The 22,548-nt window shown below is 41.8% G+C and overlaps 1 protein-coding gene across 14 annotated transcripts; it reads right to left on the minus strand.

Annotated features, from left to right (window-relative positions):
- Positions 1–1,250: 1,250 nt before the first annotated feature.
- Positions 1,251–19,698, minus strand: elavl3 (ELAV like neuron-specific RNA binding protein 3). 14 transcript variants are annotated; one of them, XM_049562260.1, is made up of 8 exons: positions 19,158–19,698; positions 12,415–12,631; positions 12,224–12,327; positions 9,080–9,233; positions 8,726–8,954; positions 8,420–8,473; positions 7,772–7,810; positions 1,251–7,006 (listed from the first exon to the last, which is right to left on the minus strand). In XM_049562260.1, exons 1-8 carry the CDS (start codon positions 19,164–19,166, stop codon positions 6,658–6,660), a joined length of 1,155 nt encoding a protein of 384 aa, XP_049418217.1. In that variant the 5' UTR covers positions 19,167–19,698; the 3' UTR covers positions 1,251–6,657. The 14 variants fall into 14 exon arrangements, with proteins under 14 accessions (XP_049418217.1, XP_049418218.1, XP_049418219.1 ...); XM_049562261.1 differs by having other exon boundaries at positions 8,726–8,951; positions 12,415–12,634; XM_049562262.1 differs by having other exon boundaries at positions 1,251–6,985; positions 12,415–12,634.
- Positions 19,699–22,548: the final 2,850 nt, after the last annotated feature.

Here is a 22,548-nt window from a genome sequence, read left to right on the forward strand (position 1 = left end):
TTTGCCTATTCACACCCATCCCTACAATATGTTAGGGTTAGGACAAAGAGGTCATGGTCTGGGCTAGTAGTAGCTAATCTTGGATATTGTCTGAGATTATAGTGGTACATTTAGAAGAAAAAACTCACAATGTACTACCAGAAAATCAGGTGACGTAGCAACACAGTCTGTGAAGGGGGTCGGATGAATGAGTTAAGCGATTAGGGGACTTTCACAGATAAGACTGGGGTTTGAGTCCTTTGTGAGTCAACGTTGAATTGTATTCTTTAGACTTAGTTGATTTATTATTTTCAGTTTCAAGGATAAAGTTGCTAAATGCACATTGTGTACCTAAACTTTAGCTGAATACCTGAACAGACCTGTTCATGTTCGCGTAAGTGTCAAATAGCCACATTGGCAGGTGAAGATAGCATTGTTGGCCATGGGCACCTGGGTGCCAATAGCATGTGCCTTTAATTAATTTCAGTAGTATTAATTAAACATACTTCTGAAACATAGCTTTAAATACCACAGTCGGAGGAGCTGTCTAGAAACCTAAGAATATATTTAAAGCAACGATTATAGTCCATCCTTTCTTTCATACTCTCAAACCATTTAACATAGTTCAATGTAGGCATTTATTTAATGGATTTAAAATATTTGCCTACTTATAAAAAGACATATAACAAAACAACTTGGTATTGAAAGAAATGTTTGGTCATAATTTGAATTTTTCCAATACTGATACCAGTATCAGAAATGCCTCTGATACTTCTTAAAATGCTGGATCACGTATCGGAAAATATGCAGGCCAATGCACAGATAAAATATGACAGAGGCCTGATTCATTTATAAAGTATTTCACACCTGTGTAACAGCAGTTTTCCTGGAAATCATTTCTTTGCCGTTTTTAAACAGTAGCCTACATAGCAAGTTGCATCATGCAGCAATCGAGAACTACTGTTTCAGAGCAGCAAAGAACTGATTTCTGTTAAAAACTATAACATTAGCTGTTAGCAAGATGTTAGCAATTTGGCAATATCATGTCCCACTAGGTTAGTGAGCCACATTCACATGATTTCACATCCTTATAGGGTCAATAGAATACTGTAGTTCTTTTGTTTCTATGCAATGAAACTGACTTAGTACCCTATATCAGTTGATCTGCAAGTTCAGGTATTGGAAATGTTAGCAGGAAGGAAAAACTGGAACATCTCGTTGTAACTCTCCACAGTATCGTTTTGACAGTCAATAAAAATTGGGTCACTCAATATTTGTAACTTTTATTTTATTTTTTTCTGGCATGTAAAGTACAAATAATTAAACAATTCCATGAAAAAGTCTTCAAGCGTCTTCAGCTGAAATCCCAGTAATAAATATCCTAGACTAAACTGAAAGGTTTATTTTTTTTTTTCTTTGTTAAATTTTGACATTGTTCATTTGGTCATGTTTGGAAGTATGAGATTTTGTATTTCTTCCGCTGACGTTGGCGTCAGCAGAACTGTTTTTGATCATTTTCACCTTTGATTTGTTCTACCATTCCAGGAAAATGTAAGAAAAACATCACTAAGTTACTGCGTCCCCTCTTCTAAATAAATAGACACAAAATACAGTTGGTTGAGAAACAGAAGGACCACTCACCCCTTTACTACCCTAGAGACTCCCAAGAAAACCTTCCTGCAGCTTTTTCTGAGCTGTGTAATATTTCGCCGAAGCTCTTGGCTGGGTTTCCAAATGCATCTTGGCGCTAAAGAACATCTCTCAATAGCAGACATTGATATTGAAATAGATACAGATGATCTCAGTATTACAATGCGTTTACAGAAACAGAACCATTTATATCTTTTTTTAGAAGTCAGCCCATCAGCGTAAACAGGAAAGCATCTTGTGAGCGTATCAAACCTAGGACATCCCCTCCGTTCCTGGCTAGTTGCTGGACCCTCAAGTGGGCCAAAGCCTCGCTACAGGGGCTGTCCCATGTCTCAGGGGTTGACAGAGTGGTTGAAAAAACAAGACTGTGATTAGATTAAATAATTAAAAGATTTTCATTTAACAAGACAAACAGAACACAGGCAGTAAAGGCATAACATCTAGCACACAGCATGTATGTTTATACACTTCAATTAGTTAAATATAGCAGTGCATTCTTTGACTATGGAGAACGTTTCCAAATCGTACTTCTAAAGCTGTTTTTCTATTTGTCCCCCTTTTTAAGAAACGAAATGGTGTAACCACAATTTTGGCAAACTTAAAATCTTTTAAACTTGCAAATATAATGAAATAAACCATAAATATACACAAAACATACTTTATACGAGGCAATAATAATAATCATAATAAATAGTTTTTAAGTTAACAATAAGTTAAAACTACAAGCTTAAAGTCGCCCAAATAATACAAGTTTGTTGGCGCTATTTTGAATTTTTTCTGTTTAAATTATTTTATGTTGCAACAAAAGCTACCACAGACTTTTACAAACACAATTGAACACAGTTTGATTGAAATTAAAAAGTCTAACTAAGTCTAAAATCTGCATACACTGTAAAAACTGCAACTAATTAAATAATGGAAGAAAAATAACAAACTGTACCCAATCAATGCAACCAAACATAATCTTTGACCCATGTGTGTTCTCTATGGCAACATCAACAACACAAATACGCTAATTTAACAAGTGAGTCTTGATATGTAAATGAAATCAATAAATTACAGGAAAAGAAAAGATATTTGAAATTGACATGGGCTAAAACTGATGATATATTAGACAGTATTCCTTTCAAGGTCATTGAGAATTGCTCTATTAAGTCAGCCAAATATGCAGTTTGTTTGAGCTTTGCATGGTCAGAGCACAAATTAGGGGCTGAGGAAGTGATTATGGAAATCTACAGATCAGACCTCTCATTGCGTGTTTGATTCTCTTTATGAGTCTATTCGATTTTAATGTTTTTCGTCTGCTCCTTTCGCTATTCCGCAAACCTTTTCAGTGTGACGTTTAATTTCTTTTTTAAAAAATATATATCATTTGTTCTCAGTCAATATAAAAACAAAGCACATTGCACTTACTGTTCCATAGGAAAGTTTTTTTGTCTTTTTAAATGATTATTGTTGTTGCTCAAGCAGTGTAGTACTGTTTCCTGCCATGGTCCTTGGCTCTCTACTGTACATCAGGTGTGGGTCTTTGTATAGACGGTGTATGAAAGGTTGTTTCATGCTGTGCGTTTGGTTTGTGGGTTGACTGTACTACATCGGACATGGCCGGGCGAACAACTCCAGCTGCAGCTCAACGTGGCCTGTTTTCTCAGTTGTTCGTAACGTCTATCACTGGTCTTGCCAAGTGCTCAGTCCTACAGTGCTCTCTCTTGCAAAACTGCTCGACCCAAAGTAGCTAGATTAGTCCTTTTTTTATGTGGTCAGCTCTGGACACGCCAGCAACAATCATTCAGAGTATTTTGGGGGGATGAAACAGTATGAGTCAGATCGAAAGATGCCAGAGTAAGTGGTGCAATGTAAATGCTTTCAAAAGGATTAAATTGCTCATGAGACAAAGCAGATGATATAAATGTTGGGGGAAATGCATCCAGTTCTTTTTCCTTTGTCATAATTTATTTTTGATATGCCTTTTTTTATCATTCGTTGTGTGCATAAAATTTGTGCAAATGGGATTGCTTGCAACCGTTTCATTTTAGCATTTGGTTTAGTGGTTATAGGATTTACAAATGCAAACTGATATGCGCAACTTAGGTATTCAAAAGTAATGATAACTGAAATTCTCGAGGGTCCTTATTCAATAAATAACATAGATTTGTACAGCAATTACTCAGGGAATAATATAGTTAGTCTTAATTTATCCTTCTTGGTACTGACTTGCAAAGCAATTCTTTGGCAAAATCAAATCTATCTAATCATAAAGAATCATGCTCAGTGTTCGTTATGAATCTGCGTCACTGTTTGAATCTGCGTTGTTTTTTTACGTTTTGCAAGCAGCTATTCGGTTTTTCAGCTGGGCAATGAGCTGGTCTCACTGCAGCTGTGTCTGGGATTCTCAAGTCAAAGAACTTCACTTCACTGCACCATCATTGAAGCAACACTGTACACAACTTCAGGACAAGAGATGAGAGTGTGTCTAAGCACTCAAAAGTATAGATGTGTCTGTCAGGTTATACCCCCAACTGTTTAATTTTACTTTTTTTTTTTGTTTTTTGTACATCAAATTTTTTGTTTTATGTTTCAATTGTTGTGATATGGTTGAATGGTTAAGTTTGTACGAGATACAATGTTCCTTCACCCCCTCCCTAAATCCCCACCCATACACCGCATGCTTATTCCCCCTTGCTCTGCAAAGATCAGAGGGTTTAAAATAAAGCCATGCGATGTCCCAATTTTTCCAAGCTTAAGAATCTGTAAAAATTCAGCACAAGGTCTTGTTCCTTTGTATGTATAAAAATAGATTTATCTCTAATGTAATCCTTTCAAAGAGATCGTCCTCTTTGGCTAACACAGCGTCATTTAGAAAAGCAAAAGCAAAAATGTCTTGAATATAGTTGACCTTATTTAATCTATTATCATGTGCAGATGTCTTGATATTGAAAGACATTCGCTCTCCCCATGGTAAATCGTAAGTCTGGTCTGTAACAGACACTTCAACTAGACAGGTTGGCCTTAATGTTTCATCAAGGGTGCCATAAATAATTTTCATGCAATTGGGTTGGGGATATTTTGAGAAATGCTATTTTCGTGGTAGTGCCAAACAGATCAGAAGCAAATAAATAAATACCTCTCTGTCATAAACAGAAGTATAATTATGACACTTATTTGCAGGCTTGATGTCGTACAGTCATCTTTTGAGAGGGCAGGAGTTCAAAGTTTCTGGGGAGCTTTTAAGAGAATCGAGGGGTTTAAAATAAAACTGAGGAGCATTTGGCAAAGCTGGAGGAGCTGGTAATCGTTCTCCTCAAAGGATCAGTGATAATTTTTTTAACATTGCCAGATATAATCGCTCACACACGTGACTCTAAGTCAGTTTTAAATGTTCGGTCGTTTGGAACCGCAGTCCTCTTGATCTGCTCTATGCGTGTTGTTACTGTAGATGTGTTCCGCTGAATGGTAAAGATTTGACCTCATTTATCCGGGGAGCTTCTATCTGTGCACTAGACTGAAGAATAATACCGGTGCTCTTGAGTTTTTGCTCATCTGTGTTATTTCTCTGCAGCCTAGACCGTTGTTCAGTCCATGGGGTGTGTTTGACGTTTGCGCGGGTCGTAATCATGTTTAAACTATCAAAGTCCCTTCACCTGTTTGTCTGAATTCATCTGAAGACTTGTCTCAAGTAGAGTAACATTCATGATCAAAGCACGTCAGCAAGAACAATGTAATTTTCACGTCTCGTTTTTTGCTCTTGACCTCTTCACGCCACATGGCCTTCCAGTTAAAGGGATATCACACCAAATCATGGCTGACAAAGCCATGCAGAGTAAATGTGGCAAATGTTAAATACAGGTGCGATGAAAAAGTGATGCAAAAAGTGAAAAAACACCGGTATTTTCCTCTGACGTGGCTTTGTTACGGGGAAACGGTTTTCCCCTTGTACTCGCCACTCTCTTGCCCACCAGAGAATTACTAATGAGCGCCGTCACCATAGGAGCACTGCCACTCTGCTCTGAGTTCACAGACAGTCTGCTTGTGTTGAATCCATCCTGAGGATAGATTAGAAGAAATACAGGAACTCTTTTTTTTAATGTTTTTGTGGACTAAATATATCTTCTAGTTACTGAACTGTGTTTCTGTGATACAGAAGTGTACTATTAATGTCGTTTGGTGTGAGACTGTGAGGGAAAGAGTGATTCTGATGTCTTTCGGACTACTCTTTTCTGTGACCAGTATTCATTGGTTAGCCTAAATCTTATTGGGTCTGAGCTAACACGCTCACATAGGGTAGAGAAAACTGCCTTTACGCTAGGCACCACCTAATGCAGGTCAGGAAACAGTAGTCAAAGTTTCTAGAAAATGCTTACATACTCGGCTATTATAACCACCTTAAATATTGAATATATAGTTATATTTTAATAGACGTATATAAGAGAACACTGTTTTTTAATTTCATTTTCTTTGATCTAAAAAAATCGCTGATTCAAAATGCCCAAGTGTAAAAAAGTGACTACATCCTCTCCAGCAAGATAATAGGAGAGATGGTGGGGTAAGAGTTTGGGTAAATTGCACATATTCGTTCATTTAAATTTTTGATCGTTTTGTTCATCAGTTGTTGTTATTTGCCTGAATTCAATCAAAGCACTCAGTACACATTCTCTGTCACATTCGTTAGACTGTCTCCTAAATAGATAGCTCTTGCCCCTACCCAACAAACCAGCTACGTACCCCTTCTAATTCAATCCAGGCAAATATAGGGAAGGACTAGCATGTTGTGTAAAGAGAAAAGAAAAACTCCACTAGTGTGTTTGTTTGAAACTCTGACTTGTGTATGCTTTGCGTATGGATATGTTTGGTCATGTCTGTGCGTGTATGCGTGTATCTGCATGTCTGTGTCTGTGATAATATATTATGGATTTGTGTGAGAATGCGTCAGAGAGAGACTCAGTCCAGGCCCATGTAGAGTGATGGCGCAGGGAGCTCAGGTTGCTCTCCCTGCAGGTCGAAGGAGCTGGCGCCAGCAACCTCTCTCTCTCAGGCCTTGTGCTGCTTGCTGGTCTTGAAGGAAACCTGCAGCACGCGGTCACCCAGGCGGTAGCCGTTAAGGCTAGCAATAGCCATGGCGGCTTCGTCGTAGTTGGTCATAGTGACAAAGCCAAAGCCCTTACATTTGTTGGTGGTGAAGTCACGGATGACCTTGACGTTGGTGACGGCACCGAAAGGCCCGAAGAGCTGCCACAGGACGCTCTCATCCGCCTCTGGGGACAGGTTGTACACAAAGATGCACCAGCCGGCTCCAGTTGGACCAGTGAGGTTGACCCCGGCCAGGCTGGTCATGCTGTCGATGGTGATAGGGGAGAATCTGGGGAAGAGAGTGGGAGAGCTACCATGGGTGTCATTCTGAAGTTCCACACAGGATTCAGTTCTCTATACTGTCTCTTATGGGCATGTATCTGTGAGAAGTGATAAAGATTGTAGTCGGGGGACACCATCTCCATCCCCTCTGCTGTACAGTAAGTAGATAAATATGTGTGGGCACCACAGTGGCTCCAAACTACCTGCTTTCATACAAAATGACACTGTGTGCCCTGAGACACAGACACCCACACAATTTGCATATTTTCTCATTTTTCTCTGCTGACCAAAGCCTCTGGAAGAATTAAACACATGAATCACAATGTTCAACAGAAATCACAGTATTGAACAAAACACAGAAACCTAGAGAGGGATGAAAAGCAAATTGGAATCAAATCATACACAAACTGGAGCAAACAGAGGAGACGCAAACGGAATCTGGTATGTCCATGCTGGTGAAAAAAAGGGGACATTAAAGCAACTGAAACTGACAATGTTAGTTCATAAATAAATACATATAAATTATCTCTATTAAGTAAAAATAAAAGAACGAAAAGGTTAAACAAAGCCATGCCAGAATACCCTGCTGTTGGAAGCTTGCATCATTGCAATTACAGATAGTGTTTTGTTGTCTGGGCTGCTTCTGTCACATGGTTTAAATGGGCAGTGGGTGTAAAGAATTATGGCCATTATATCTGATTTCGAGATGAAGTCAGCAGGTGGTATTCCAGGCACTTTGTTTGAGGTTTAATTTTGGCATGGATGCTTTTGAAAATACACCTTTGGCATTTACCTCTTGACTCCGTAGCTGGCGTTTAGTAAATTGTCGAGTCTGCAACGCAAGAGGGAGAATGAAGGGGATGCAGAAGTTAGTTATGAGATCTACAAGGAAGGGGGGCTTTTCAGTTAACATGTTGCTCCTTCACCAGCTGGCCTCCAGAGGGCATCCTTCACTGCAACGCAGTCCCAAACCATCCAACCACAAACTGATGGTGTGTAAAATAGTGCTGCGAGTATGTGTCTCAGCTGGTATTTATTGTTCATTGTGACATCAGTTGATTAAGCTCCACAATAGCTTCTCCTTTAATAGTTTGAATGTAGTATTACCAAATTAAGTATCCCCAGCCATTTCACATCTACTGGTTAAAAATAATTATCCATACTGAGTAAGTAAGCATTCAACATTGAGAGTGTATCGACAACTGTTTTTATGGTTCTATGAAAATAGTTAATACTGGAGGCCTTTGACTTTCAAATCTTTTGAACAATTATTCATATTTACCCATGTAGATGTGGCCAACATATAGTAGTTTCAATCTTTATTATGCCTGTAATGCCTATATAGTATAGGCAGAATTGAAAGGTTCAGTATTATTCTTAAAGCAAGATTTATTTAGCTTTAGTTTTATTTTATTGTATTTGGAAAAGTCTGGTGTCTTACATTGGTTTTGAGCTGTTATTTGGATCTGGTCCCTTTCCAAGTGAAGGGATCATGCTGCAGTTTAAAAGAAAGTCAGAGAAAAAGAGTGAGAAGGAGGGACAACGCAATATTGCCAATTCCTTCTGTACTGTAAAGCAATACTGTTGCTTAAAGGAACATTTTACTAACAGTGTTTTTATTTTGAATGTTTTCAATTTCACAATTTTCCTTAGACCACATTTGCTTTTTTTTGTTGGTGTGCCACTTCATCTAATTGATTTCTCTTTTTTACTTTTCGATGGTGTGAGATTGCCAAAGGTTCAGTACCTGAAACGCTGAGTCTGGTGGTGCAGCGGCCCCGTGTAGCGGCGGGCAGCGGTCTGGTACAGCTGAGTCAGTAAGGCCTGGCCTGTCTTCTGGCTGGGGTTGTTGGCGAACTTGACAGTGATGGGCTCGGCGGCACCCAAAGGCTTCTGTCCGTTCAGACCTTTGATGGCCTCCTCTGCTTCGTTTCGCTTGTCAAACCGGATGAAGCCCACTCCTCGTGATATGCCTGCTCCGATTAAGAATACAAACCAATTTTACTACCTTGGCATCAGCGACTGCTGTGGCCTACCAGTCTCTCGTTTGGACATGGAATGGCGCTTGAGTGACAGCATGAGAAGTGAAATAAGGCTATACCTGTGACTTGGTCCACTAGTATACGGGATGTGATAATGCGACCGTATTGGGAGAACAGCTGCTCCATGTCCTTCTGGCTCATGGTTTTGGGAAGTCCACTCACGTAAAGGTTGGCATCACGAATAGAGGCCGAGCTTGGCCGAGCGTATGATACCTACAACGTCCAAATCAAATAAATCAATAAGTGCATCATATTTACATCACCAAAAATCACAAGATTTTTATTAAGAGACTTAAGAGACTTTTATAGAAATAACTCTCCACACAGTATTACACGAGGCAGATAATCTGAAAAAGTCAGGTTCCTCCTCCCACTTCTTTTCTGTCTAATGCCATTTGCAAGAATCTCCTCATGTAAAACAACCTATCAGAGCCAATTAGTCTCTAACGCAGCTGTCAATCACACTAATCATTGCTCATCAACTGTGGTCAAACTGTCAAACTAGGCAGCACTGATCAAATATGAATCGAGATTCTGTTGCTGAATTGCCTCTTTCTCATGTCAGATTTTTTCAGGAACATATTATAGTGTGCCCTTTAGCTGTAAAATAAGCAAGTGTCTTCCAGCCGATGGGTGGTGCTGAGTTTTGGTTTGACTTGTTTTTTTAACATGGTTGCCAGGTAACAAGCTTTCTCATTTTACAGCTAAACAGTACACTTAAATGTTTCTGAAGACATTTGAGGCGAGAAATAGGCAACACAGTAACAGAGTCTTGATTTATATTTGATCAGCGCTGCCTAGTTTTACAGTTTGACTGCAGTTCATGAGCAATGATTGACAGTTTCATTAGAAACTTCTCGGCTCTGACTCCTCGAATTGTTTTCCACGAGCCGCAGTAGATTCTAGCACACTGCTTTCTTTCACATACGGTGGATTCTTGCAAATGCCATTAGGAGCCTTATGAGGAGGCAGGGGAACATGTTCTTTTTACAAATTATCTGTCACATATGCCGCTATCAGGACACACTGACTGTTTCAGCAGTGATGACAAAATGTCACTTTCATTAAAGTTACCAACTCCAGCTTTAAGGGACATGTGAGAAAGATCTGATGTAAGTTGCCTGCAAAGAGTCTTCATTTCAACTCCTGCTGATTTCTTCTCATTCGCCCTCTCCACAGACCCAACTGTCTCTTTGCTATCTGTGGACTTAATCATTGCCTTTAAGCTCACACTCAGCCGCAATGAGACCGTCACAGAGACACTATGATGACTGTAACCATTACCCAAACTGATACCAGTCATCAAGCCCAGGCGTCAGCTTTGTTTTGCGCTGAAAAACATCAGCCTTTGCTGATGTATTTCCCTGAATCCACTGGTGACTTAATTAGTGCACGGCCATTTTTGGTGCGTCTGTGTTTATATCCCTTATGGTTTTCTGTTGGTCTACTTTTCAGAACAGTTTTACATCTAGTGCTGCAGAAGAATATCTGATTGATTGTTTAAAAAACAAGCTATACACACATTCTTGTTTTTGTGTTGATGAGAGCATGCAAACACATGTGCAATAGATAATCCAGTTCAGTGCATTGTTGGCAGTGCTGTGTGTGTGTGTGTGTGTGTGTGTGTGTGTGTGTGTGTGTGTGTGTGTGTGTGTGTGTGTGTGTGTGTGATGGAGAGACAGAGTGAGTGTTGTCTGAGATAGGCTGAGCTGCCCTCCCTGTCCTGCCTCCTTCCTTTGTCTCTATCCTCTGGAGGAGAACAGCTCCACTGGCAAACAGCAAACAATATAAGTGCATCACAAGACTTGCAGGATCCTTGACAACTTTTAAACACACTGCTCTCACACACAGACACACACATATTGTTTCTATGCATATGGATTCGTGTTATAGAATAACTGTTTGTGAATTTCACAAATTTCTAGAAATATTTGCGAGATTAAAATTTCACTTATCGCACAGGCGCAAAGAAAACTCTGATGCGAATCCAAATGACTTGTATATTATCTTTCAGATGAATACAGGTGTTCTGATTTCATCCATCAGCACTAAGCACCAGTGTCTATTGTGTACACAGACAGACTGTATGAGCAGGAGGGTTGTGTGGTGCAGTGATTAGGGTGTTCTGGATGAGTCAGGGGGGAGTTGCTGTGTTCGGGGAGCAGAGGCTGCCCTATAATTAACCCTCTCCCTGTCGCTCCCACAGTACAGATGGTGCCTGAAGCCCATATGGCCTCTAATCCTGTCATTGGCATTCTGCTCTCCGAGCTACCCCCTACCCTTCTACCGCTGCCCCCTCCCTCACAGCCTCACCCCTCTTCATTGAAGCCTTCTGCAGAATCAGAAGGATAAAACTATGCTATTGGCTGAGAGTTTTTTTCTTTCACATCTGAGAATGAATTAATTATAAACAGAGCAATCTATGTATAGATACACTGATAATAAGTGAATGTAGTAAAATAAACAGAATAATAGCCATGACAATTAACACTTCTTCTACATGGTTGTTCCAGAGTAAGAAGTAATTTCTCTTGTGCAGTATTGTGCAAAATATTTGATGGTATTATACACAAATATTCCAGAAAGGAACCAAATCCACTACTTGACTTTTCCTGCTGGTAGCTCGTTGTTTGATCTGCCATTAGTCCAAATTAACGTCCCTATTCATGGACAGCTGTTGGTAGATCACCTGCTCTGCTCTCTCAGAGATTCGATTTCTCAATCCTGCAGTTTGTCTCGATCTTTGATCTACTTTGATCAGGTCGGGGGGGGATGGAAGGAAATAGTGTTTAATAATATGCCCCCTTCTTTCCTTCATCTGATTTTGGGACAAAGAAGCCCCCTAATTAGCCTAGATTGGAGGCAGATGGGGTAACCAAGACTGACCCTTGTGCACCACAGTCAGGCTTCCTAATTACATTTCCATCACAATAACCTCTGCATGCTGTCCGCCCCTTGCTTTCTGACCTCCACTCACTCCTGCTCTTTTCACCCTTTCTCTCACTTCCTTTGTTCTGGCCAGCGCTCCCTTCTGCCTCCTCCTCCCCATTTTCCTCCCCTCCCTCTGTCACGTCTGTCGCCACCTCTCTCAACACACACACCCCCTCCCTGACAGAATCTCCACTTCCTTTCTTTTTGTCTAGCACGCCATAAAGAATCCAAAAATGGAGAGTGAATTTTGTACAGAATAGAGGTGAGCTCACCTTGATTGTTTTAGTCTGCAGTTTGAGACCATTGAGTGTGTTGATGGCCTTATCTGCATCATTTGGATCCACATAGTTTACAAAGCCATATCCCAAACTCTGACCTGGAGACAAAGAGCCACAGTGGTGTCAGTGATTCTCAAAACCAGTTGTAGTGATGTTTTGTTTTCAGCGTGGACAAAGTGTTGCACCTGTTATCTTGTCTCTGACTAGCTTGCAGGACTCAATCTCTCCGATGCTACCGAACAAACTTTTGAACTCTTCCTGGGTCATGTTCTGAGGCAGATAGTTGACGATCAGGTTGGTTTTGCTGTCGTCTGTGGAGCCATTGGTGCTAATGACTGGGCCGTTAGGCAGACTGGTTCCGCTTGGACCGTTGGACACCTGGGTTTCCATGGTGCTGATTATCTGCTGAGGAAGAGGGTGGAGTTAGATTTTATATTTCGCACAAGACGCACAGTTGGACACTGCAATGATATGGCCGTGTAAATGCTAATGTGCTAATATTTAGCACATAATACATAAAGTATGCACACACGCAGGCTGTCCACTCTGTCGCTGTCAGAGGGAAAGGTCAGGAATCAGCATTGCTAAAATGGAGATGGATACAAGGCCTGATTTATCATCTCCCCTCCCCCACTTTCACCCCATCTTTCCCCCTCTCTCGCTCCCTGCCTCTGGTCCTGCAGATGTCACAGTCCCTTTTTCCTTACTGCTCCCCTCCCCCCTACTCTCTTCCAGGGTCAAACACCATTACATCATTACACAGGGACGGATAATAGTGATGGTGGTGTGTGAGGCTGGGGGAGTTTGGGGTGGCAGTGGTCGAGATGATGGACAAAAGCCACAGTGGCAACGGTAAATGGATTTTGTGCTACAAGAAATGAGGAATATCATGGTTTGGTAGAAATAAAAGTCAGGGTTACACATTTGTTCATCGGACTTTGTTAAGGTTTCTTTGTGGTCCTATGACTTTTATTTTTGTAAGTGGAATAATGGTGTGGATTAGTGCACAGTGTAGTGTTTGTGTTGCTCTGGAGTGCACAGTGTTGCTTAATTTGATCCACAGGGGCTCCTCAAGGAACATCGGTGTGGCCAGAAACAAAACTTCTTGCTCCACTTTCCCTTTCTTTTTCCCTTCCCTCACACACCTAGCTCTCTGTCTCTGGGTCATTATTTCCAGTTTGAATCCTCATGGAAAAACACTGTGTTTTTTTGGTGTGTGTAAATAAAGGACGAAGAATCTCAAATGAAATTGGTTGTGATGACATTTCTTCGTGTGATGCTTGTGCACTAATTTGTTCAGCTACTAAAAACGTGCAGGCTTAGCTATCGTAATTTAACATCCTATATGATTGTGCAAGGGCGGGCATTTTTTTCATTTGCATCCGTTGTTTTCTCCTTCAAACATCATTAAATTAAATATATGCATGTCAAAGTAAATAGGTATGCATGCCTAGAGTTAGGTTATCCTTGTTGACTCATGCAACTAAAATTAGCCTCTATAGCATCACCATGTGCATGCATTTGCAGTGGACTATAACAGTTTTGATGCATCTCAGTGCCTTTTCGCAAACAGAACTCTTAAGGTGCTTGGATGAATAGTTTTAATACATGTGTGAAATTGTTATGTCAGATTGTGGGTTTGAGCTGTTGCACATCCCTAACTGGTGGGTGTTATGTATGTCAATAAGGCTAAATGAGTCTCCTCTAAAGCTCCTGGGGTCTTTCAATGTAGTGCAAAGCAACAAAGGGACTTAATTAAGGAATGTTCAGAATTATTTCAAAAGTACGTTCAGGGGATTTCCTGACTTGATGGAGAAATATTGTAGGTGTCACTGAAACGTAAACATTATAACAGTAATATTTACCCTATCTTTCATTCACAGCTCACCATCTACCTGCATTATGTGTTTGTATAAGTGTGTTTCTGTGTTACCATCACATTACTAGAAGCATTAATGTCTTCATTTGTGTCTCCAGACCTATGTACCATTTCATGTGTTCTCTCTCCTTCCCCAGCGTCTGCGACTGGGTCTGTCTAACCTGCCTTTTCTCCTCGTCTCTGTAACCTGCTGTCTTGCTTTGAGCCTCACCTCGACTCACGTTGCCCAGGTAACAGTCCCTCAAAGACTGCATTGTTTCTAACGGCTGAATGGCTTTCTTACTTTCGGTGTGTGTTTGTGTCTGTGCTTGTTAGGAGCAGCTATACAGGTCAGACGTTTTTTTGTTTTTTTTTTTGCCTCAGAGTATTAATATTGTACGGCTTTGCAAACGCAGGGAATATCAGTAAGACAGATTGATAATGACAAGGGGAGAAGGAGCACAGTGACAGAGTTAAGACAGCCTAAAAATAAAATACTTCAGACACACATCTACGCACAAAGGCAGAGCAATGCAGACAGCAATCTGTCACAGGATTTTGATGCACGGTTCAAATGCCTGCTGACTATCTCTTACATGCCATTACGACTATACGATTAACACATGTTGACAAAAAGGTGGAATCAAGCTGTTGTGTTGTGTTTATTGTAATATTAACCTAGTGCACGGTTGTGTGATGTGATGCATCTGACGAACAGAAACATAAGCAGCTGAATGTGTCCCAAATATGACAAAAAGCATTTTGAAAGGGAAAAAAACATATTAGGGCAAATTTGACTCGCCAACTGAAATAACCCTCACCATGGCAGAACACACATCCCCAGTGAACAGTGTGAAGTTATATAATTCACAGACCCACCGAGCATGGGCTGGGCACACCGAGATTGGCTGACACAAGCAGCAACTAAGATTAAGATTTTCATACAGGAACAGAGAGAAGCAGCATGTTTTGACGTTATTGGAAACAAATAAATCAGAGGAGACTGTTTCGTCTTTAGGGCTGTCATATTTCATTGTGTGTACCAACAACAAAAATCAAATAGTCTAGAGTTTGGTTTGCAGAAACCCAATTACTATGGCAACGAGACAATAAATCATCGGGATGCTGTAGCCTACAATAGCATGAATATTCCTAATACGCCCAGTATAGCTCTACTCCAGCTATACTGGAGACAATAAAAATCACCCAAGGAGTGCCTTGTAACCATGACGTCCTGGGTGCAAATATGGCCGAGGTCCTTTGTTGCAAATCTTCTTTCTAGACATATTTCTTGTTAACTATCTAATAAGGACGAAAGCATATCTTTTTCAGAAACCCTCTTTTAGATTTCCTCAAAGATTCCAGTTGTCAGGGTAGCAATATGTGTCCCACACTGCTTTTTTTCTATTTTGGGGTTCTGTGAGATCTCCCTTAATATTTAATGTACTGCATCAGCATCGCCCACACATGGTCCCAGACTTGCACGCAAACAAGAGCCCTGCCTCCTCTGCCAAACACATGAACCCAGACTTGCACGCAAACAAGAGCCCTGCCTCCACTGCCAAGCACACGTACCCACCACCTACACTGTACACTATTAAATTACAAAACACAGAAGCATTACATGACTGAATGTAAATGCGGTGCCTGTCTTCTGATGCCTGTAAACTGCTCTCACCCAATTCACTTCTGCTCCAAATGCAGCGCAGCACTGGAGGCTATGATGTACAGAACAATAATCATCTCCAGGTTTAAGTCAGAGCGTGTGATTTGCCAGGTTACATGTTACAAGAGAGAAAATGACCCAGTCAACATCAGCAGTTTCAGCAAAAACATTAATTTTTGGACATTTTAGGATTTAATTCAGCTTGCTGTATGTGTGTATTATATGTACTTTAGCTCTCTTTGTGTAGACAAAACTAAAACCACCTGGATATTTTCAACTAGCAATGATGATACAGATTTCTTTAACATATAACCTTGTCTCCAGTCCACATTATCATATATTATATAAAGATTTCTTTCTGGAAGGCATGAATCAAGACTGAATGCGAGGCTGAAGTGTAAATGAGCCCTCTAAATAACACAGATTACGGGATTATCCCAAACAAAGGGCATTAGCCACACTCTCTGCAGCTTAAAGGATCATGGTGGCAGCTGTAAAACAACAGGACGACAGGAGTCACAGCCCATGTCAGCCGTGCTCACCGAGGCTCCATCCTATTCTCCGCTCCGCAGACTAAAAATAAAAGATTTCTTTAAAGATTTCAGCTTCTCTGAGTATGGTGGGCTTTTCTCTTTGATAAGATGGGAGCAGACAACGTCAAAAGGCTCAGGGAGACAAATGTGTCCTGCAAGTCCTTGTAGCATGCGGGGCGCTATCCAGCGTGCTGAAAAAGGGAGTGGCTTTCAGACGGTCTCGTTTGAGGCCACAGAGGCCCCTGAATCCGGCAAACACCACTGACTCATTTTATTTTACATTTTCTTAACTTGAAAAACGCTTAAAATCGAGTAATTAAGACAGAAATAACACATGCGGCTATTTGCATATGGCAGATGCATAACAAAAATCCCTCGATTTCAACGTTTCTCTTATTTACCCCCCTCCTTTATTTTAAAAAAAAAAGGCAAGACTTGTGAGCTCTGCAGGCATTCATGAACCGGAGCGCCTTTTTGCTGAATAAACGTATTGAAGCGACCAAACAAAAGAGCCACCCGTTCCTCCTCTTCTCCCTCGCAGAGGCTATGGCAGCACTATGAATATTAATGTAAACAGTGGCGCTTTGTGTCGTGGCCAGGGGCTGCAGGACTCTCCGGGAACAATGACTGTTACAGTTGCCAGCCACAAGTCAAAAACGCCATGATAGGTCAAATAAAAAAATCCCCAATCCGAGATATTTACGCACAGAATAATAGTGCTGATAGTCGCATTTAAAATAGCTGGATTTAACTCGCCTACTATTACAAAAACATAAAAATATTTTACCCTAATTATAAACCTTCATATACCCTCTTTATAATATTGAATTTCTACAATTTGTTATCTAAAATCATGAGCCCATGAGATTCATTTGGCAGTCTCAGAGATAGCACATGCACCTCTTTCCTCCCTTCAGGCTTTATATTTGTTGCTGATAATTACATGAAGTCGTTGGCAACAGGAGGCAAATCACCGCTTACATAACACAATCACATTTAACGTTTCATGCAACTTACACAGGCCATGTCTTAGCTGCAATAAAAATTGAGCCTTTTAATGGTTTTATTTTAGACACAGACTTCAGACCTCAGATAAAAATACTTATATGTAATTCTGTGTTTTCAACCTCGCCTCACTTTAGGGTGGTTTACAGTGATGGCCTCGGCTGCCCTTGTCCTTGAATTGTGTAAGTGCCTTGGATAGGTTATCTGACTCAACGCTTTTATTTGCTTGGCACTGCGGAACAGGCATGGAGGACTGCGGACCATGTGGAGGGGAGCTACAGCCTCTGTCGGTGTGATTCTGTGTGTCTATAGGCCTGAAAGGAGGGACAATAGGTAATGTACAACAAAGAGAAAATAAAAGTGGGATTGGGGATGTGTCAGTCCGAGCCTCACACATGATGGTGCTGTCCAGCATCCATTTTGCTTCATATTGTCGAAGCAATATTTTTAAATTCAGTGACATGAGATGTTAAAGTCCATCTCTAGCATCCAGTGCCTTTTATGTGTTGAATTATTTATCTAGTGCTCATGCTATTAGTCATTGACATTTTGCCACGTGTGGATATAATTCCAATTCTAATAATATTTTAATAATTTCCCCCAAACTAAACAAATACTTTACGGATTTTATTAAAATGTCGCTGGGTATTTAACACCTGCTTGTACCGAGCTGATTCTTGCTCTTTTATTTATTTCCTGGCCTCTATAATTCAATGCAAATGTGCCTTAATTGCTCTGCATAAATAAACCATCCGCTGCCAACCACAGAGGATGTCAAGAGGTAAATCGGAGCAGGCCTTTTGAGGCTTCAAGGCCCTCGTTTGGGTGCTTAAGTCCAGCAGAGACACGCCCAATCCGGCCGTCGGCTCAGTGCAAAGCTAATTTATCACAGCTCACATCTCCCTTTTTCATCCGCCACGCGCAACGTAAGCATGGCCATCTTGTACGTACGCGCTGTGATACTTGGAAGGAAATGCGCTTAAAATGGAGATGTCCGCGCGCGTCCTCACTGTCTTTGGCCTCTGAGGTTTCCAGCCCATTTACTCGGTTGCATCGCAACGAGAACCCTGAGGAATTTTGGACTTTGTCTGATTCAATGCAAACCAATGGATGCGTAATCTCCCCTCCCTTCCTCCCTCCTCCCCCCCCCTCTTCTCCTCCCTCCCTCCTCCCGGAGTGACTCGACCCTTTTTTCCTTTGCCTTGCTGGATGGGCCCTCAGCCTCCGAGGCATCATGTTTTGTCTCAGAAAGCCGTCTCCAGCATCCTTGTGCTGCGCCAGGCAAAGAAAGCAAGACCAACCCCCCTCCCCGCTGAAACCTCTCTCCATCTCCCATCTCCATCTCCATCGCCTCTCTCCATCTCCATCTCTGTAATCCTGCGGAATTCCTCAACCTTGACGCCTGCATCGCTTAGGAAATACACTCAAAAGCGTCGACATTGAGGCTGTGATACACAAACGTAAAGGCTGTGTTATCTAAAATGGCAGGAGAAAGACTTTATCCATCGCTCGGGATGACTGCAGGCTGGAGCGCAGCCGGCATGGCGCATCACTCAGTATCGGACTGCTAATTGCCTCTATCGATCGTTAATCTTATCATAATATTACGGCAAACCATATAGGACAAAAACACAGGACACTAATCCAAAAGCCTGTCTGTGTTTTGGCATGTGGGCAAAGCAAGGGAGCTCCGTTTAAAAATGACATATGTCTCCACTACAGATACACTAGTAAGAAATAAATCTGTGTATGGCTACATCCAATGTGTACATGCACTGTAATGCATAGCAAATGAAACATAAAGGGACTGAGATACAATGTAAGCATGCTGCTACAACATCTGAAGAGAAATAGAGTCATACGTACAGTAACCATTCTTGACGTACAATGAAAGAAATCTAGGTCCTTCTTTCCACTGGTCTTGAAGCTGGAGGCTGAGTCTCTATATGCTCTTCGGCCTTTCTGTTATATGGCCCTCGTGTTCTGTCAGGAGTCCAAATGAAAAGAAAAAAAAAAGAAAAAAAGGAAAAAAATACAATCTTCGCCAGGGAGTCTCAGCCCTCCGAGATTGTAGGTGTCCTCTATAGGATGAAAATGAGGAGAAAGGGGTTTTCTACTGGGTGATGATGAGGGAGAGCGTTCTCTCCGAGTGGCGTGGGCGATGGTTCAGAAAAAAAAGAGAAGCAGTGATCCTCAGCAGGGTGTGTCCAGGGGAGGGTGTTCTGGTTCTGCTGTTTTTATGTGTAATTCCCTGCTCCTCTCGCAGTCTCCTTCTGTGCCTCTGCTGCAATGTTCTTCTTTTATGCGTCCTCCTGGCTGGCAGAGCGCGCTGCTGATTGGCTAATTGTGCAGGGAGGGTACTACATGGCAGCCATTGCAATGCGCTCCTCTCCCATTATCCCCTTCAGGAGAGATCACCAAGAGTTTCCCCCCCCCCCCCCCCTTCCCTCCCCTTCCCTCTTCCATCCCTGCCCTTCCATCTCTCCACTCCCTTTTTCTCGCTGCCCTTCCTTTCTTCCTGCCCCCCTCTTCACACTCACACGCAGAGCGGAGTGAATAGGGCTCCACCTGCACTTTCAGAACAGATGGGTGCAGCAGAAGACAGCAGACTTGTCTCTCTCGTTCCCCACACTTTGCACTCACTTCTCCTTCAGCACGGCCCCTTCCTTTCTCTCTGATTCTCCATTTAGGTCTGTTTGAAACCACAGCAAACAACTTCACTCCTTAGGCCTTTGTCTTTGTGTATAAAAGCGATTTTTGAGCGTGGATCGGCAGACTTTTGGAGTCCACGTTCTCAGCTGATAATCACAGAACTGAAGCACTGGGGGGAAAGACACAAAATATGCAATAATTGGGTGTGAATTGTGGCCACAAACAAAGCGTCAAATCCATAATACGACTAATGAGTGGATGATTTCTGGACCTCTCAAATGCAAGGCAGATGGCTAGCTATAGGGTCAGGTGCAGACATGAGAATAACAAATTAGATACCCCCAGAATTAATTCATGGCTATTCAGTGAGAAGTTGAGAAAGGTGCATTTGCAGCTCCCATCAGAGCCTGCTGAATGTCCCCTTTTCTTTGCTCTTTGAACAGAAACGTGGCCAGCAGTGATTTTCGTCTTACTTTACGACATCTCAGTTTCCCCTTCCTGAGGAGTTCTCATCCCCTCTCTGCCCACCTCCTGCTGCTCCCTCCTGTGTCCCTAGCTGTGTGGTGAGTGCTCACTGAGACATGCTGTTTGGGCTCATCTATAATGCATCCCCTGCCCCGGGACATCATGTGTGACAAATGACCTATTTCTGTGCAGACCCCCATAGGGCCTTGACCTGGGGGGGTGGGTGTGCGAGCAAGTGTGCGTAAATCAGTGTATGTTTGTTTATTTGTGTGCGAGTCTAGGGTTGCTGTTTGCGTGAGGAAGTGTGATGGTGAGATGGTGAAGGGAGGTTGTGCTTTGTATAGGATGTCTCCTGTGTGTGTATTTTTCACTGTCGACAAGTGGATAAGTGTTGCTGATGTGAGCCCTCCTGCAACAATCTGCTTTGCTCTCCCTAACTGACCTTGAGGAGTCCTTAGACGTCCCTGGCTGGAAGGAGTGATGGTGCAAGGGAGGAAACTGTTTGCATTATTGACACTGACCACTTGCCTTTAGTGGATATGTGGGTGATGTGTATATTCAGATCAAGACATATTTCAGGACACACAAGTAACTCATTTCCTCCTACTGTATGTGTCTTATTGTGTTTCCCACCTTCCCCAGTCACCCTTGTATACCCCCTCTTTCTCCCTGTCATTGTCCTGCAGCTCTCTTCCAGTCATATTCTGAACATGGGCTCTGTCTGATATTTTACATAATTGCCTTACATAAGTAGCAAGCTCGGCTCAGAGCTTGGATGATATTAGTGGAGATGAATATTGCATGAGGAAAGCACTCGTTAAGCGTTAATAAGAGGATAGAGATGGAGCCCCACTGTCAGTCTGTCTTAACCCCGCCCCCACCGTTCTGTCAAGCAGTGACTCAACTCAGCCTTTGAGTCAGTTTGCTTGAGAGGGAGGAAGAGAGTATGTGTGTATGCGTGCACGTGTGTGTGTGTGTTTCTGCCAGTGTGTATGAACGTCTGAGAAGAGACAGCGAGATTCGGTCATTAGGTGCTTGTGTTTTTTCCATCTTTGTTTGCTGAATAAAAGTGGCCCTTGTAACACAAAGGCACCCAGGTCCGGCAACTGACTGCAGCCCCACTTACAGTTCACACTTAATGTGAATAAATGGGCTTAATTGTGGCCCCTCATTAAAGCCCTGGTTAGTAGCACGGCAGCTGAATCCTCCCTTTGGGTAAGAGGGCATTTGAAGCGCCTATTGTACATTACTGAATCAAAGGATCAAGCATTGGTTTTGCTTAAAAGCCTTTTTGTTATTCTACTGATTGTTTTCTTATTGTTAAGGGTTCCTCCACTAGTGGTGATTAGGAGTCTTGTTGCAGCGGCTCTTTTCTCTTAGCATATCATGGAATGCTCCTTGGTGCCAGAGGGATGAACTCTAAGCATCTCCAGAATTAGTTCACTCATTTTGAAGTTTATCAGCCCACAGAGGAAACATCATAAGCGCAAATATGCAGTTATCATAGGATATGTGGTAAAGAGGCAGAAAAATGCTTATGTTCTGTAGAGTTGTTCTGATCAAGATACCAGTATTGGAAATGCCTCTGATACTGCCTAAAATGCTGGATTGGGTATTGGCAAATATGCGAGTCTCTGCACCGATCCAATACCATGTAATATATATGACCTTTAAAGTACTTTATTACCAGGATATGTCAGCAGTTTTCCTAAAAAACATTTTCTTTGGCGTAGCTCTAAAACTGTAAGTGACGCAGCCACTAATCACGACAGTTTTACAGCAGCGAAGAAGAATTGATTTCTGATTTGTAGTGTAATATGAGCTGTAAGCAAAATGTCAGCAATTTGGCAATATTGTCCTCGTAAAGTCCCACTAGTAATAAGGCAAAATGCTTCAGTTTCGAGGGGTGGTAAAAGTGTCGTCAGTTTCAGCACTAGCAATCTTATAAAGCATTTGAAGATGCATCACGTATGCTATTTTTTTGCCATACAACAGTGATAGCAATCATTTTATATTTATTGCTTCCATCCAGAGTTAGTATTATACAGCTGTTAATGTTTTTTAGTGCATTGGTATTGGACTGGTACTCAATATCGGCCGATACACAAGTTCCGGTACCGTATCGGGAAGGACAAAATGG

This window comes from Epinephelus fuscoguttatus, linkage group LG19 (genome assembly GCF_011397635.1).
Source record: "Epinephelus fuscoguttatus linkage group LG19, E.fuscoguttatus.final_Chr_v1".
Taxonomy (NCBI): Eukaryota; Metazoa; Chordata; class Actinopteri; order Perciformes; family Serranidae; genus Epinephelus; species Epinephelus fuscoguttatus.

Bases quoted from the DNA above. Each gene is read 5' to 3' on its own strand.
- elavl3 (XM_049562259.1), bottom strand. The intron at 8,955-9,079 runs GTATAGCCTTAT...TCTTAATCGGAG, and splicing joins ACTAGTGGACCAAGTCACAG to CAGGCATATCACGAGGAGTG. The intron at 7,007-7,771 runs GTAAATGCCAAA...CACCCATGGTAG, and splicing joins GCCAGCTACGGAGTCAAGAG to CTCTCCCACTCTCTTCCCCA.